The sequence below is a fragment of the Perca fluviatilis genome, chromosome 3 (assembly GCF_010015445.1).
Source record: "Perca fluviatilis chromosome 3, GENO_Pfluv_1.0, whole genome shotgun sequence".
In the NCBI taxonomy this organism is placed as follows: Eukaryota; Metazoa; Chordata; class Actinopteri; order Perciformes; family Percidae; genus Perca; species Perca fluviatilis.
The window spans coordinates 17,171,295-17,187,418 of record NC_053114.1 but is presented as its reverse complement, the minus strand read 5'-3'; the positions used below and the strand labels follow the sequence as shown (position 1 = coordinate 17,187,418).

Below are 16,124 nucleotides of genomic sequence, written 5' to 3'. Positions count from 1 at the left end.
ACACATAGTCAAAATGATATCAGCGCATGGATGTTAAATTTGATTTAATGGTGCAGAGACTCCCAAACACCAGTTTAAGACTACGGTGTCTACTCTACCACTCTAATAAATCATCATTTCGGCCAATTGGTGGTCTGTCATTGCTATTAAAAATACAACACAGAAGAGGGTCAAATATAAAATTCACATGACAATGAGACAGTTTACTAAGTTCAGAGTTCATGAGAAATATGTGACCTAAAAACAAGGTCAGAGGCCAGAAAAGGCTGAGAAACACTAGTGTAGTGACTCCACAAAAATGTCATCTTCATATCTGTCTGTTGCCCAACAACGTTAATTTACTAAGGCTAAAAGGCATTTGTGAATTTTGTGATTTTTTTTATATTGGCTCCTTCAGACAAATTAGGCCTACACAATGTGTGACAGGTAATATCAGATGGTGCACAGAACAGAGAAACACAAATTGAACAAGAACAAAGACCCTCTCCCACCCCCCCCCCCCCACCCTCTGCAGTCTCGAGGAAAACAGAACAAACAAACAAACAGAAGCCACACCTTGCCTAATCCCTCTCCTCTAGTTCTTGTGGGGCTGAGGTCATTCAGTCTGATAGTTGATGGTTTGGCTTTGTTAAGCGTTTGTGAATTTTGGAAACCTTTGGAAGTAGGATGATCTTACGCACAACTTCATATTGAAACCACTTTTTTCCTTGCAAGGACAGATCAAGGGTTCTGATTCATACCAGAGGGGTTGCTAAGTAGTGGCTGTTAGTAAGACCAGTAGAGTTATGACAGAATAGCCAGATACCCTCTGCAGGGCCTAGGCCTAATGATTTAACATGAATACTGGGCTTTCATACTGTAGGAATGCTCACGCAGCCTGTTTTAATGGAATCACAATCAATGGAGTTGCTAGCTGAGGCAATAAGTCCACGTGGAGCATGGTTTGCAATACATTTTAGCATGTTAACTATAACAAATTTTGAAGGTGATAATATGTATATGCAAGCTTGTTATGGTGTTATTCTGCCCCGCATTTACTTAAGTTCTGTACTTAAGTAGAAATGTTAGGTACTTGTACTCAAGTATTTTCTTTTCATGGTAATTTCTACTTATGGTCCAGCTGTAGTTTCTAGTAACTTTACATATTTTGCATACAAAACTTACTAAGCGCTTATAAAATAGAATGTTTCATCATAAACTAAACTACTTACTACTAGTACTTTAATAACATTTTCCTGATGACACTTACAGACAGTACTTTAACTTAATGCAATGTGTGTGTGTGTGTGTGTGTGTGTGTGTGGCCTTTTACTGGTAACAGAGTATTTTTTTACTCCAGCTTTTATTTTTTTGTGTTGTATTAGTAATTTTACTTCAGTAAAGGATCTGAATACGTCCTTTACCACATATATACTGTATGTAAACCATGGGGTTCTCTCCACCACTTATAGCCTACCAGACGATACCAGTGTGAGTACCAGTATTATACAATAAGCTACAGTTGAATACATTGCAATAAAATAAAATAAATAGCAATAAACTACAGTTGTATCTTTCAAATTGCATTGGGGCTTCTTCTTTTTTAAAGTCTGCGAGATATAAAACATCTAGTCTGCCAGAAAGTCAGAAGAAGAAGAGAGCTTGTCTGATCTTTGTTTTTCCGAGTTTCAGGAGGAGCACCCTGAACACACCACAGTCTCAGCGGCAGGCGGGCCATTCTTCAGCTTCTCCTTCGCTTTTGGCACCAATGTCGGAGGTGTTTGTTTGTGCCTGGAAGAAATGGACTCTGGCAATGCACGAATTTGATCATTCAGAGATCCGATCAGTTGAGTCTGTGAATGGCGCCAAAACAGGACCCTAAACCTAAATTTCAAGAAGGTCGGTACCGAGAAAAAACACGGATGTTACCGTCCGGAGGGGGCGGGTTTGTTGTTGTTGTTGATGCTGCGGCTGCTCTAGCTCGACAATAGTATTCTCCAGAGAGGCAAAAAGAGCTACAGAGCCTTTATTATTGGCCAAATATGTGGGGAATTCATTTAAAGCATAACGTTAACCAAAATTGACACATATTAAAGCGTAGCACCTTAACATGAAGCTGAAGGTGTAAAACAAACGTTAACGCCAGGCTAACGGCTAGCTAGCTTGTAATTGTATGCTATATACGAGCTAAACCTTAATTTACAGCCACTGACACACAAAATAGTCGCTAAAACCATGTCAGTATGGTTCAAAATCGATCTGAGGAACTCCATGGTAGTCTGCATTTGGATATATTGTGGTTATTTTAATGTTTTGCCCCTCTTGGTCCTCTCATTTGTTTTTGTCTGTTCTCGCAGGTGAAAGAGTCCTGTGCTTTCATGGGCCATTGCTCTATGAGGCAAAGGTTTGTTTCAGTACTACCGTTATTATGTGTTATTAGTTCATTATTAACTGCTAAACAAATGTGAGCCAACGCTTGACGCAGAACTCTGTGTGTTTTTGTGTTACAGTGCGTAAAGATCAACATAAAGGATAAACTGATTAAATACTTCATTCATTACAGCGGATGGAACAAAAAGTGAGCATGGATTTGATACAGTTTTGATTTTGTCTGTATTCCTCTTTAAGTGCTTGCCTTAGACCCCCTGCTGTAAATGAAGGCAGTGAGAACCTTCCGTTTGTACTGTGATGGAGTTTCAAGGTTTTAGGTCTTTTTCTCTTGCAGCTGGGATGAATGGGTTCCTGAAAGCAGAGTTCTCAAATATGTGGACAGCAACCTTGCGAAACAAAAAGAGCTTCAGAAGGCCAATCAGTGAGTTTCCCTTTTTGTGTAGAGGATAATAAAGAAGTATTTTTGTTAGACATCTGTTACTGTGTATTATATATTTCCCTCAAATAGCTTCAACTTTAGCAGAAGACTAACATAACTTGCACTTTGTCACTTTAACTTTGAACATGAATTTACAAGTTGAAGCATAGTGTTCTTGACAGTACAGTATATGGACTAAACATTTTAAGTGGATCTATCTAATAATCCTCACTATTGTTTTCTTCCCCAGGGACCATTATGTTGAGGGAAAGATGAGGGGTTTAGCACCAAGCAAGAAGATTGCTGCTGTGCAGCAGAAAAATGTTGATCTGTAAGTGTCCACCTTGTTTTCCCACCTGTAATAATTCAACATATTGTTAACATATCATGTAAGTAGACATAATGTTGGCCTGACAATGTATATTGAATGGAGTAATGCATGCATGTATATACTGAATGTAGTTACAGTGCAGCGGGACCACATAGGATATGTGTGTAATATGTTTTCACTTATTTTGCCTTTTTTTTTTGTCATCCTAGGAAAGTGAAAAAGGCAAAGCAGAAGAGTAAGTAAACATTTCAGCATCACATGTTAATGGGAGCTTTAACCCAAGTACATTTTCTTTTTATTATCTGAAATCAGAAATTGGGACTCAAAGAAAAGTTAGTTTACGGGTAAATCAAAAAGAAATCGCTATTTCTATAAGGTGTTGAAATTAATCAAATAATCGATGCATCGAATCGTGGACATGGACGATGCTGCATCGATAATCGGCAGGCTCATAATCGATTATTTCTGTTTACAATTTAATGTAGGCCTAACATTTCTTTTTACATATTCTGTTATGTTTTGCACATTCAGGAAGTGCCATGTGCTCAGTGCTGTAGTTTTATTTATACGATTTATTTAGTATTAGAGCACTGCAGAATGTTTTGTTTTTGAAGCTTGAAAAGCTATGAATTAAATATCCTACATAGCTTTAATAGAAAAATTTATTTGACGCATCGATGATTTGATGATGTATCGAGATATCGAATTGAATCGCTGACATGATAATCATAATCGAATCTGGAGATCAGTGAAGATTCACACCTCTAATTTCTATACCACTAATGAACGCTGTGTAACCAGTAACATAGCTCAAACAGGGCGCTCGTCGTTCGACTGGTCGTGACTGTTTTCCCAAGTTGGCGCCTGCCTGTATACGTGAACTGTACTGTCTTTATAAACTATCTTTTTGATAAACTGTCTGTACACTTACAAAATGCTTCAGTTTACATGTAGGGACCCTCATTATGCTACCATGGAGGTGTGGTGCTATTTTGAGCCTTGTTAGTGGTATAGAAATAGCGATTTCTTTTTACTTTACCCGTGCCCCGCCGACTAGCATAATAAGCTAATTAGCGGTTTGCACTAAAACTGGTCACATTCGATTAGCATGAAAACAAATCCCAGAGAACGGTCGACTCGATACATATGTGTTATTAACCCCTAGGTTCATTTTGCACCAGATTTGTCCTTTAAAACTTTCTACATAATTTATAAGTTGTAATGGGTGTCTTGTTTAGCCCCAGGGCCGGGTGAAGGCACCAGCAGCGGAGAAACGCCGCAGGGGCCGCGGAAGAAAAGGGCTCGGGTCGATCCCACTGTGGAGAGTGTATGTATCATCAGTAATTGGGAACCCTGTGGACACACATAAACATACCTACCTAATTACATAGCTTAAACGGTCCATAGGTTGACATTTTGTTTATGTACAAAGCTGGGGCAAAAAAAAAATGAACTACCTTTGTTTTAAGAAAGCCATTTTGACTATTCGGACACTGTACAGTCATAGATTCAAACCACAACTGATTATTTGACCCAAGATGCTTATATAAAACTACAAGCTGAGCTTCTTTTCTAAAGGTGTGAATGTGACGGCTGTCCCCTGTGGGCCACACTAGGGGACCACAGAGTTCTTTGTAGTGTGTCCACAGGTGAGATAAATTAATTTGTGCCTCAGAAAGCAAGAAATGTTGGCAACCTGCAGCCAGCAGTAGAATACTCATGAGCTGCCCTTATATGGATCCAGGGTCTAACTAAAACAGAATGAATGGTTACCGAGGACAACCGTAAATGTACCGAATGTAAATTTAAATCTGAATGTAACATATTGTGAAAATGTATTGCTTTATTAAAAATAAAGTTGTCCAAAAAAATAAATAAAATTGAAGACCTTTGAGGGTCGAGGCTGATTGCAGCCAAAAGAGCATTATTCTCTTCTAAACGGTCTGCTGGCAGTTTCCAGCAGCAAAAAATACGTGTTGGCATACGGGCGTATTATTGTTGAAAATAAAACACCACTTATTTATACAAGTTTATTTGGCATTCACTAATATGCATTGCATCTTTTTTGCTTTATAAATAAAGATCTTGATATAATTCCAGTATATTAAAAGAAATGCAAATATAATAGAGAAAATATCTTAAGGTGTCAAAATGATTAAAAAAAAACATACGTACACCTCCATTTAAAAAATATCAATAAGAACTAAAACTGCAATTTTTAATATTATGAAGTGAAGTCTTGGACCTGTTAGTGCTATTACTAGCGCTTTCACCCCTTTTAATTTCACCCTTAGAAAACAAGTACAATAGTTGTGGGACTAAAGCTGTGCAGTGTTCTTGTGTGTGTCTTTGAGAGGGAAATCTGAAATGTTCTCTGCTGAACCTTGGACACTGTAGAGGAGATGGAAAAATCATTGCTGCTCCCAGACACCCAGTGAAATAATCAATGTGTGCCCAGGAGGAGATGTTCACCAATCGGGTAGAGGTGAAGGTAAAGATCCCTGAAGAGCTGAAACCCTGGCTGGTGGACGACTGGGACCTCATCACCCGACAGAAACAGGTGGGGAAACACACACACACACACACACACACACACACACACACACACACACACACACACACACACACACAACATGTGATTGTTGTAGATTTAACGTAAATTTCTATATATTACAAATTCATATGGACATCTAGCTTTTAAAATCTACCTGTGATAAATTGAATCATGGAAATGACAAATTAACAACCTGTTTTTTGTTTGTTTGTTTAGATTATTTTTTGGGCATTTTCGGCCTTTATTTTTGACAGGAAAGATGAAGACATGGAAGGGGAGAGAGAGGGAAACATGACATGCAGCAAAGGGCCCACACTATTTTAGTTTTAGTTCTATTAAGACATTACTGAGCAGAATTTGCCATAGAAACTCCACTGCAATAGGTGGTAGAGTTGCAAGCTGCACATTGTTTTGAGAATATGTGGAGACAATTATGCTTTGCATTACCTTCAAAGTGAGGAACGCGGTGATGTTTTGTAAATGTTGCTGACTAAATAAAGGTTTTCTGTTGCTTACAGTTATTTCATCTGCCTGCTAAGAAGAATATAGAGACCGTCTTGGAGGACTATGCAAACTATAAGAAATCAAAAGCAAACTCTGACAATAAGTAAGAACAAGCACCCTAACTTTCTTCAAATGATGTAAAAGTAGAAAAACATCGGTATCCTGTGATAATCTGTCAAGCATCACTGCCTGTGTCCAACTCCTCATGCCACCTGTCTCACAATGTCGATACAATCTTGTGCAGTTTACCCAGGATGGTGCCACTAATGCATATTACGTACTGTTGCCTCATTAGATATCCTACTGAAATTGGACATATTTAAATACTAAATACTATAACTAAAGTATTTTCAACGTTTCAGCGAATTTACAGCAAATCATACATGCTGCTGGCCATTTTCCTAAAATATGCAGCATTCTGTAGATGTGTGGTTTCTGTCTTCCAGACTACCATTTGATTTTATTCATTACAGTAGGTTGTAAAAAATAACTTGCTAAGATTAGATACTTGCTTTAAAGGTCCTATGACATGCTTTTTGGATGCTTTTATATAGACCTTAGTGGTCCCCTAATACTGTATCTGAAGTCTCTTTCCCGAAACTCAGCCTTGGTGCAGAATTACAGCCACTAGAGCCAGTCCCACAATGAGCTTTCCTAAGGATGTGCCATTTCTGTGTCTGTAGCTATTGAGGAGGAGGGGAGGGGGGGGCAAGGTGGAGAGTGGGGGTATGGCCTTGACCAACTGTCATGCTTTGCTTGTTTTCAAGCCATGATGTCTCTCTCTCATGGGTGGGCCAAATTTTCTGGGCGGGCAAAGCAGAGAAAGGGGAGGTAACAAGATTCCAGATCGGCTCATCTGAGCTTTCAATTTCTCAAAGGCAGAGCAGGATACCCAGGGCTCGGTTTACACCTATCGCCATTTCTAGCCACTGGGGGACCATAGGCATATTAATGTTAAAAAACCTCATAAAGTGAAATTTCATGCCATGGGACCTTTAAATTCAAGAGTATGCAATAAAAAGCATAGCCAGTTTGATCTAAGTGGTGGTGATGTACGGTAAAGCAGTCGAAAAGACTACTGATTACTTATATTTTTCTTTTCTTTCATCCTAGTTTATGACAGTCTCAAGTTTCACATTTCCAAATTTCTTTCCTAGCAGGTGAACACACCAGACTGGCTGACTTTCAACAGTATTAACCTGCAGCACAGCACAACGAAAACCCAACGTTGACATAAACAAACCCAAACATGATGTTTGCTTTGATTGATTTCCTATCTCAGGAAAGTGTTTAAAATCTGTACCATTTGTGGCTCCTCAAAGCTGCGATCTCTGATGTCTCCATGGAAACTCTCTCCAGAGAAAAATGTGACTTTTTCTCTCCCTTCTACTTAGGGAGTTTGCGGTAAACGAAGTGGTAGCAGGGATTCGGGAGTACTTCAACGTCATGCTAGGCACCCAGCTGCTTTACAAGTTTGAGAGGCCCCAGTATGCTGAGATCATGGCTGAACACCCAGACATGCCAATGTCTCAGGTGTACGGAGCTCCGCACTTGCTACGCCTTTTTGGTAGGGACCCTGGACACACCGTGAAACACACACACACACACACACACACACACACATATGTACATTAGACATCGCCACATGCATACAGCTCACACACACAGGCACACACTGAGCCATCGCTTTGGACTGAGTGACTGTACTACTATTAAGTTATTTGTGATTTAATTCTTTAAAAATTCTTCTCATGCAGGTACAATGGCTGTGGGATTGAATTAAATGTTGCCGTTTTTTTAGTTCTTGTCCGTGAAATTTTCTCCACAGAAGCTTGAACACTGTGAGGCTAACAACCACTCGTATAAGTAATCACCTTGCCTTCTGTGTTGCAAGTTAAAAGGCTTGTGAAATTATGGGAGATTGTCTTCAGAGTTTCCACTATTATATCTAATGCTACATTCATTTTCTGTCCAAGATAATTCCCACTGTGGAAGCAGCAAATCAACCCTGGACCAAGCTATCATACCAATATTGTAGTGGCATTAGAGATGACACACCAACGGTTTCAATTAATACACTACAACAATTTAGTTGTATTGCTGCTCTAGACAGTGAGCAGCGTGAATAATGCATGTTACTTTCCTGTGTAGGAATAAGATACCCCACAGTAATAATCAGGTCAGCTAGTCAGTGCGACATTTTTGGGTGAAATAATCGATAATGTGTGTCTGTGGTTTTTACTGAGGTGAAATTGAACATGGCACACTAAGAAGACTCTGCTGTGCTCATAAGAGGACTTAGCTCATTTGATTACTGATGTTAATGTATAGTCAATAGTCAAGCATAATATAACAGCCCGCTAAAGAATGAATAACTGTCATTTGTGCTGAAATGTGCTTTTTACCAATGATGTCCTCATAGTGGGACAGTTATGTGAGAATGAAGCTAATCTGGGTTTCTCACCTAACCCCACCCATTTCCCACGCGCAGACGCACCCAGTGGAAAATCTGGGTGATACAGCATGAAGTATATAAAATAACACATTTTCATTCTTTGTGTCATACAATGAATTCTTCAGAGTTCACAAAAGAAATTAAACAACTGAAACATTCTAACAATGCTTATGTGTTGGTGAAGTGAGCTGATCACCACCTGCACTCTGGATTTAAACTCAATATTCTGTATGTCTCATATTGACATTCGACTCGAGTTGGGAAAGGAAAACGGTATCCTCCTCATGAAGTGTTTATTTATTTCCGTTGACACTTAATTCGATTTACTAGATTGTACTTACAAAACATACAAATAGACTGGATTATAATGACTGCTCTTATGTCTTCTGCATATGCAGTGACAAATGCAACTATAGTGGCCGACGTCAAATTGCACTAACTAGGGCTGAGCATCTTTACAATATACTGTATTCTGTGAATTAGAGATTTGCTATCTGGTAGAGATGTTACTCTATGGTGTCTAATCAGGGAGCCAGCCCTTTCATATCTCTGGTTGTATTCGGCACATACAGCAATGTTGTAAATCAATTACAAGGATGGTTCTGTGGCGATACATACAAGATTTGTGCATCAGTGCCAATGGAAACCTTGATTTGTCAGGTATTCTATTTTCTGTATTCACAAATAAACAGTAATTCCCCTTTTTGATATTTCATGTAGTTTTTCAATTGAATATCCCCAAAAAAATCTATGATATAATAATACATATCGCTATTGCAAATAAAAACAGCCTATTTTATTCATATTGACTACCTGGGCACTATTGCTTTGTTTAGGTCAAAAGCTGTGTTTAATGCAAAAAACACCTGTAGCCCTAAAACAGCTTTTACATTTACACAGTATTTAAAAATAAAAATATGTCCTGAACCTCCTTCAGCCTGCAGTCTCCTTCTGAATTGTTCCTCATGTTCTGTATGCTGTCGTCGTCTCTCCCCCCCCCCCCCACACACAGTTCGTATTGGAGCCATGCTGGCCTACACTCCACTGGACGAGAAGAGTCTGGCTTTGCTGCTTAGTTACCTCCAAGATTTCCTCAAGTAAGGTTCAACTCCCAACACACCACCAGAGACATGTTTGGCTGATTCTCAAATGTAATGTTACATCCACACACACATTAGTGCAGTCAGGCTTCCTCCCAACATGAAAATCGATTTAGTGCTCTGGAAAATATTTCCGCTGCGACTGATGGACACTCGACAGTATTTAAAGACGGACGGATCCAACGTTTAGGTACTTTTTTACTTAGAATGGTTTCACAGATGATTTATTTGTGATGTTTGAATTTTTTATTTGATAAATTATGGTGTCAAATCGAAATTCAAACAAAGCAGCACCGCAGACATATTAACAGACTGACATAAATGAGATTCTCAAGTGGTTAAATGGTGACATAACGCAACATTTAGGAATGGTTTCACATATGGAACAAGTTTTTAAATCAATCAGGATATATGGCACAGTTTGTGCGATTTTGTAAATGCAATGAAAAATAAAATGTATTCATCACGAGCAAAGGTTCTCAGGGAGCAGAAATTAGTGTCACGATTCTCAATGTTGTAAATGGAAATGAAGTCTTTTGGAGCACCAGAATAGAATTTGATATACAATTGAATTGAATATAATAGAGGCTTTCTTTTCTTCAATAATTATAATTGTATGTATGCGAGCATGACTTTGCCCTCTGATTAGTATCATTTATACTGTTAATAAACCAAAGACACCACATGCTGTAGCCTTAGAAAAGAAGGGATAAGAAACATTTGTAGAGATCAGTGTTAATGCAGTCTGCAGCCCTATATTCCCACATTTCTAAGATTTTTTTTCAAAACTAGGCCCTATGTTCCCACATTTCTTTTTTCTTAAATTTATATCAGATTTTATCCCCCTTAACCCTAAAAAATGTTGTGGGAGGATAGGGCTTAAATTGAAGGGAAATGTAGGAACACAAGACCTAATTTTGAAAATGTCCTAGAAATGTGGGAACATAGGGCCTAATTTTAAGAAAAATCTTAAAAATGTGGGAACATAGGGCTGTGGGAACATGGGGCTGTGGGACCATTGGGCTGTAGGAACATAGGGCTGACCCCAGAAAACCAGTGGCTTATCATGTCACAGACATATTTACACAGATGTATTCATTGTCATCATACACAGGTAAAGGCTATTTGGTTAAAACGTCTATGGACACCCTGCTAAATAAATATTGAAAGAAAGAAGTTTCTATACATTGTTCTATCGAGCTGTCTGACATTATGTCATTTCTTATAAAAACTTGTACATTTATTGAGGCAAACACTCAAAGTTTAGCTTTGAAATATAATAATGGGTTGTTTGTATTTCTTTAAACCAATCACAAACGTCTTTGGCGCCACTAAGTCCAGAATGCAGTCACGGTGCTCCGGCAAAATAGCGTCAAGAGAGAACTTGTTTTGGTGGAACAGCCTTGGCATTAAAATGGCTAAATCTCCGCAAAAGAAATTGCCCCATACAAAACATTAAAAGACACATACAGTGCCCTCCACAATTATTGGCACCCCTGTTTAAGATCGGGTCATGGACTTCTAAAAATTCTCCTTTTTTTTAAGCAACATAGAACCCAAATGCAAAAAAAGAGAAAAAATCCAACCTTTTTTTTAAGTACATTACTTTGGTGGTAAAAAAAAAAATCACACATTTAGAAAAAAAAAACTTGAAATCATGTGTCCCACAATTATTGGCACCCCTGATGTTAATACTTTGTACAACCCCCTTTTGCCAACAAGACAGCACTTAATCTCCTTCTATAACATTTCACAAGATTGGAGCACACAGAGAGAGGGATCTTTGACCATTCTTCTTTGCACAATCTTTCTAGATCATCCAGAGTCCTGGGTCCTCTCTCATGCACTCTCCTCTTTAGCTCACCCCACAGGTTTTCGATTGGGTTGAGGTCTGGGGACTGAGATGGCCATGGGAGGACCTTGAGTTTGTGACTGCTGAACCATTTTTGTGTAGATTTTGCCACATGTTTAGGATCATTATCCTGCTGAAAGACCCAGTGACGACCCATCTTCAGCTTTCTGGCAGAAGCCATCAGGTTTTTATTTAAAATGTCCTGGTAGTTCAAAGCATTCATAATGCCATGCACCCTAACAAGGTGCCCAGGGCCTTTGGAAGAGAAACAGCCCCAAAGCATCACAGATCCTCCACCATACTTCACGGTGGGCATGAGGTGCTTTTCGGCATACTCATCTTTTGTTTTTCGCCAGACCCACTTAGAGTGTTTGTTGCCAAAAAGCTCAATCTAAGTCTCATCTGACCAAAGCACACGATCCCAGTTGAAGTCCCAGTGCCGCTTAGCAAACTCCAGACGTTTACGTTTGTGAGTGTTAGTGAGAAAAGGCTTTTTCCTTGCATGCCTCCCAAACAGCTTGTTGGCATGTAGAGAGCGTCTGATGTTTTTTTTTGAGACTTCGTGACCCCAAGATGCCACTCTTTGATGCAATTCTGTGACAGTGAGCTTAGGACTTTTTTTTACTTCTCTTACCATCCTCCTCACTGTGCGTTGTGGCAAGATAAACTTGGGACCTCTTCCAGCCTTGTTTGTCACTGTTCCAGTTGTTTTAAACTTCTTAATGATTCCTCTGACTGTAGATACGGGCAAGTTAAGGCGAGTGGCTATTTTCTTGTAGCCATTGCCTGACTTATGAAGGTCGACACACATCTGCCTTACTTGAATTGTATGTTCTCTTGTCTTTGCCATGTTGACAAATGGGTAAGAGAATTAGGACTCTGTGTCACGTCATATTTATACCCCAGGGAAACAGGAAGTCATGAATTACTATTTAAAAGTTCCTAGATACCCTGACCAACTTTAGCAACTACAGAAAAATATATTTAAAAAAAAATCAATTAAATTTTTCAGCGGAATTGTTAGGGGTGCCAATAATTGTGGGACACATGATTTCAAGTTTTTTTTTTCTAAATGTGTGATTTTTTTTTTTACCACCAAAGTAATGTACTTAAAAAAAAGGTTGGATTTTTTCTCTTTTTTTGCATTTGGGTTCTATGTTGCTTAAAAAAAAGGAGAATTTTTAGAAGTCCATGACCCCATCTTAAACAGGGGTGCCAATAATTGTGGAGGGCACTGTATCAACTATGTGATACAACTTTTTAATTCTTAAAATAATGTTGTATATTTTTTAGACATTTGATGGTAATTGGATAGCAAGCATGACGCTTTCAGTAATCACCATTTCTGTCCCACGCCAAGATGACAATCAGTTTGACATTTTCTTCAGGTACCTGGTGAAGAATTCCTCCACCCTCTTGAGTGCCACTGATTACGAGGTCGCGCCCCCAGAGTACCACCGCAAGGCTGTCTGAGAGCTCTCCGGCACCTCTCCCACACCACATGTACTGTAAAATAACCATTACTACCCGAGTGCAAACTCGGATGAGATTTTTCACTTCAACTGATAAACTTTCACAAAGGTCTCAGGAGCTTGTCACAGTTAAGAAGTTCAACAACAACAACACATTTAGGAAACCTTTTTTTATGCTGACTCCTCTTTTCTCTCCCTTTTTCCTTTTTATTTCTCACTTCTTTGAAAAGACACAAAAAAATGATTTTCCGTCGACAAGTTTCCACAAGCAGCTGTTTGGTGTTTTTGTGCATTCCACCTGATAGATATTTGTTACTGTTGCATGTTTGTATTTATTAGTGTTTCTTCTGCCACATGAGGTGCAATTTATTGCTGGACCACAAGGTCAGCACTCAGCAGTTGATGTTTTTGTATCCGTATCGTTTTTGTATTTGTATCAATTTGTAAAAAAAAAAAAAAATGTTTCTACACAATCTCTTCATTGCTTACTGTGTTTTCTTCTTATATGCAATCTTGTACATTATTTGTTGTCATCACTGTTCTTTCAAGATGCATTTTGCAAAGTGCCATAAAATAATGAAGGAAAGTCTCACTGTGGCAACGATGTATATGGTTTCATATCTGCAAAAGCATCCATCTTCCATGCATGTGTTTAGTTAATATATATAATAAATATATATATATATATATATATATATATATATATATATATATATATATATAAAATATACAATTGTGAAATTGAGGTAAAAGTAGCAGTAACTCAGTTTAAAAAACACAATTAACTATTTAACATGTTCAGTTGTAAAAGTATAGAAATGTTGAAGTAATGGTCCCTAATCAAATTATTAAAATATTTGTACTTGTAAAGTACTTTACTTAAGTACAACTTTGAGGTAGTTTACTTGTACTTTATTTAAGTGTTTCCATTGTATGTTACTTTATACTTTTACTCCACAAAAATTCAGAGGCAAATATTGTTCTTTTTACTCCACAGCTTTATTAAAGCCTGCTAGTTATTTCAAAGATTCCGATTATTAATACAAATATATATAAATGAATAACTATATATATATATATATATATATATATATACACTTATAAATGATAACATATGATTAAAGGTTAAGCTACCAGCAGTATATATATATACGTTTATTAAAATGAGCTCTACCTTTACCAGCTGCAACATTAAAGTGATGTAGCCTACACTCAATGCATTAAAAAATATAATCCAGTAATAAATTATTCTGAAATGGGCCATTCTGCATGAACACTTTTACATTTGTACTTTAAGTATATATTTTGTAATGCAAATAGATTTGCCCTTTTTTGAATGCCAGACTTTTATTTGTAACAGAGTGTTTCTACACTGATATTGCTATTTTTACCTAGGTAAAAGATCTGACATATTTTCTTCTAAAACTTGGGTTAGACCATGGGTTGGACTAGTAAGTATTACTGAGTGTAAGGTTCATGACTACTAAGCAACCACAGTAGAGTAAGCTAGGTGATCCGTGGCACAACAGACAGGTAACTAGGTAACAGACAGTTATTAAGATAATGTTCATTGCAGGTGTTATTTCCAGGTTGCGGACAGTTCGGTAAATAGTTTACATTTAGGTATTTACTGTAAACAATGATACCAGGTTGTTTATAGATTTATAGGTACTTTTTCCAGGTGATTCGGTCTTCAGGTACGCCTGACGTCACGCCAGGTTTTTCCTGCCCTGTCTTGTACTGTCTCAGGAAGGATGGCTCCAACTTCTCCCAAACGACACTTTACAAGGAAGTCCCGCCTTCCGGCGTCGCCGATTGGATCAAAAGTACTAAAACCGCTTATGCTTCGGTTTGATTGGCTTCACTGGTTGTCAATCAACGTGCGAGCAGAGTTTGTGGTTATAGGCGTCAGGTGAAACTCCGCTCACTCTGGAAAAGAGGGGACAGATAAAACTTAGTTCGTCTGAACTTTTTGGAAAGTTTTATACTATTTATGAATTTAATCACCAAAGGATACTTATAATACTGGAAACCAACCAACACGTTACAAGATGAAGAGCCTGAAGTATCGATTGAAAAAGCACGAAGTTAACATCACAGTAAGTCGAAAACTATTGTTTTTGTATTGACTAAGTTTTGCTAACAGCCCCGTCTCTTATCATTAGATGTGTCTTGATCAACGATGCTAATGCTAGGCGAACAACCACGCTAACCACGGCGGCTGTGGTGTGGTCGGAAAATACATCGCCAGCAAGTTTAAGCACCTGCACCCCGCGCGTGTGGTGGATGTGGCCTGACACTGTTTTACTATACTGGATGCATTCAGGTTCTTTTTTTTATGTTTTTTTATGGCCTAAATGTAGAGCAGTTGACGGTTGTTATTCACAAAGCGCGGCAGGAAAGAAAGCTCCTTAAATCAGTGCATCAAACTCCTGCGGTTATCACTGGAACACTAGCTAACTGTGGTGCTTTTTAACCCAGGTTTCTATTGTGTTTTGTCAAGACATTGGGGGTAACCTCACGACCCCTTGAAGCTGGGGTTTCAAATTTGGACCTTTTCATGAACGCAGCTCACCTACGGTCGTGAGGATGTGAGTTCTCCATTCGGATGAAGGCTGAGTCCAAAATACATTCGGTTACCAGTTTATTCAGTACACCCAGCTCAAACTGATGCAGTCTCTCTAATACAACAGTGGTGGAAGGAGTACTTGGCTCATTTAGCCTACCTACAGTGCCACGGTCTAGAAATAGGCAGGGCTTTCAAAAGTTTACTTAAATAAAAGTACTAAAGTGTTAGCATTATTCAAAATACCCTTAAAGTACCAAAAGTAAAAGTACTCATTATACTCAATGGCCCATTCAATAGATTAACGTATGTATCACTTTAATGTTGCAGCTTGTGAAGGTGGGGCTGATTTGAATTACTTGTATAACTGTAGCTTAATCTATAATGATACATTATAATTTATGTTAATATTTTGTATTAATAATCTGAATCTCGAAAGTAAGTAGTAACTATATGTATTAAATAAATTGGAACTTTATAGTCTCTTTTCGGAGACTTTGCT

General features: G+C 38.3%; 2 protein-coding genes across 6 annotated transcripts in view; both read left to right on the top strand.

The window, feature by feature from the left end:
• The first annotated feature begins 1,678 nt into the window (after positions 1-1,678).
• Positions 1,679-13,533, top strand: LOC120556297 (mortality factor 4-like protein 1). 3 transcript variants are annotated; one of them, XM_039795779.1, is made up of 13 exons: positions 1,679-1,878; positions 2,337-2,383; positions 2,490-2,557; positions 2,705-2,791; positions 3,039-3,119; positions 3,329-3,354; positions 4,358-4,446; positions 5,578-5,679; positions 6,192-6,280; positions 7,335-7,337; positions 7,572-7,744; positions 9,645-9,729; positions 12,973-13,533. In XM_039795779.1, the coding sequence occupies exons 1-13, from the start codon at positions 1,839-1,841 to the stop codon at positions 13,055-13,057; spliced, it is 975 nt and encodes a 324-aa protein (XP_039651713.1). In that variant the 5' UTR covers positions 1,679-1,838; the 3' UTR covers positions 13,058-13,533. The 3 variants fall into 3 exon arrangements, with proteins under 3 accessions (XP_039651713.1, XP_039651715.1, XP_039651716.1); XM_039795782.1 differs by lacking the exon at positions 1,679-1,878 and adding an exon at positions 1,949-2,253; XM_039795781.1 differs by lacking the exon at positions 7,335-7,337.
• Positions 13,534-14,949: 1,416 nt separating this feature from the next.
• Positions 14,950-16,124, top strand: part of uacab (uveal autoantigen with coiled-coil domains and ankyrin repeats b) — a 64,997-nt gene continuing 63,822 nt past the window's right edge. For all 3 annotated transcript variants that reach the window (XM_039795343.1, XM_039795344.1, XM_039795342.1), the window contains exon 1: positions 14,950-15,155. In XM_039795343.1, the coding sequence (XP_039651277.1) occupies positions 15,108-15,155 (48 nt within the window). In that variant the 5' untranslated portion in view covers positions 14,950-15,107. The remainder of the gene's footprint in view (positions 15,156-16,124) is intronic.

Bases quoted from the DNA above. Each gene is read 5' to 3' on its own strand.
- LOC120556297 (XM_039795779.1), top strand. From the start codon at position 1,839: ATGGCGCCAAAACAGGACCCTAAACCTAAATTTCAAGAAG. The intron at 5,680-6,191 runs GTGGGGAAACAC...TGTTGCTTACAG, and splicing joins TCATCACCCGACAGAAACAG to TTATTTCATCTGCCTGCTAA. The intron at 7,745-9,644 runs GTAGGGACCCTG...CCCCACACACAG, and splicing joins GCACTTGCTACGCCTTTTTG to TTCGTATTGGAGCCATGCTG.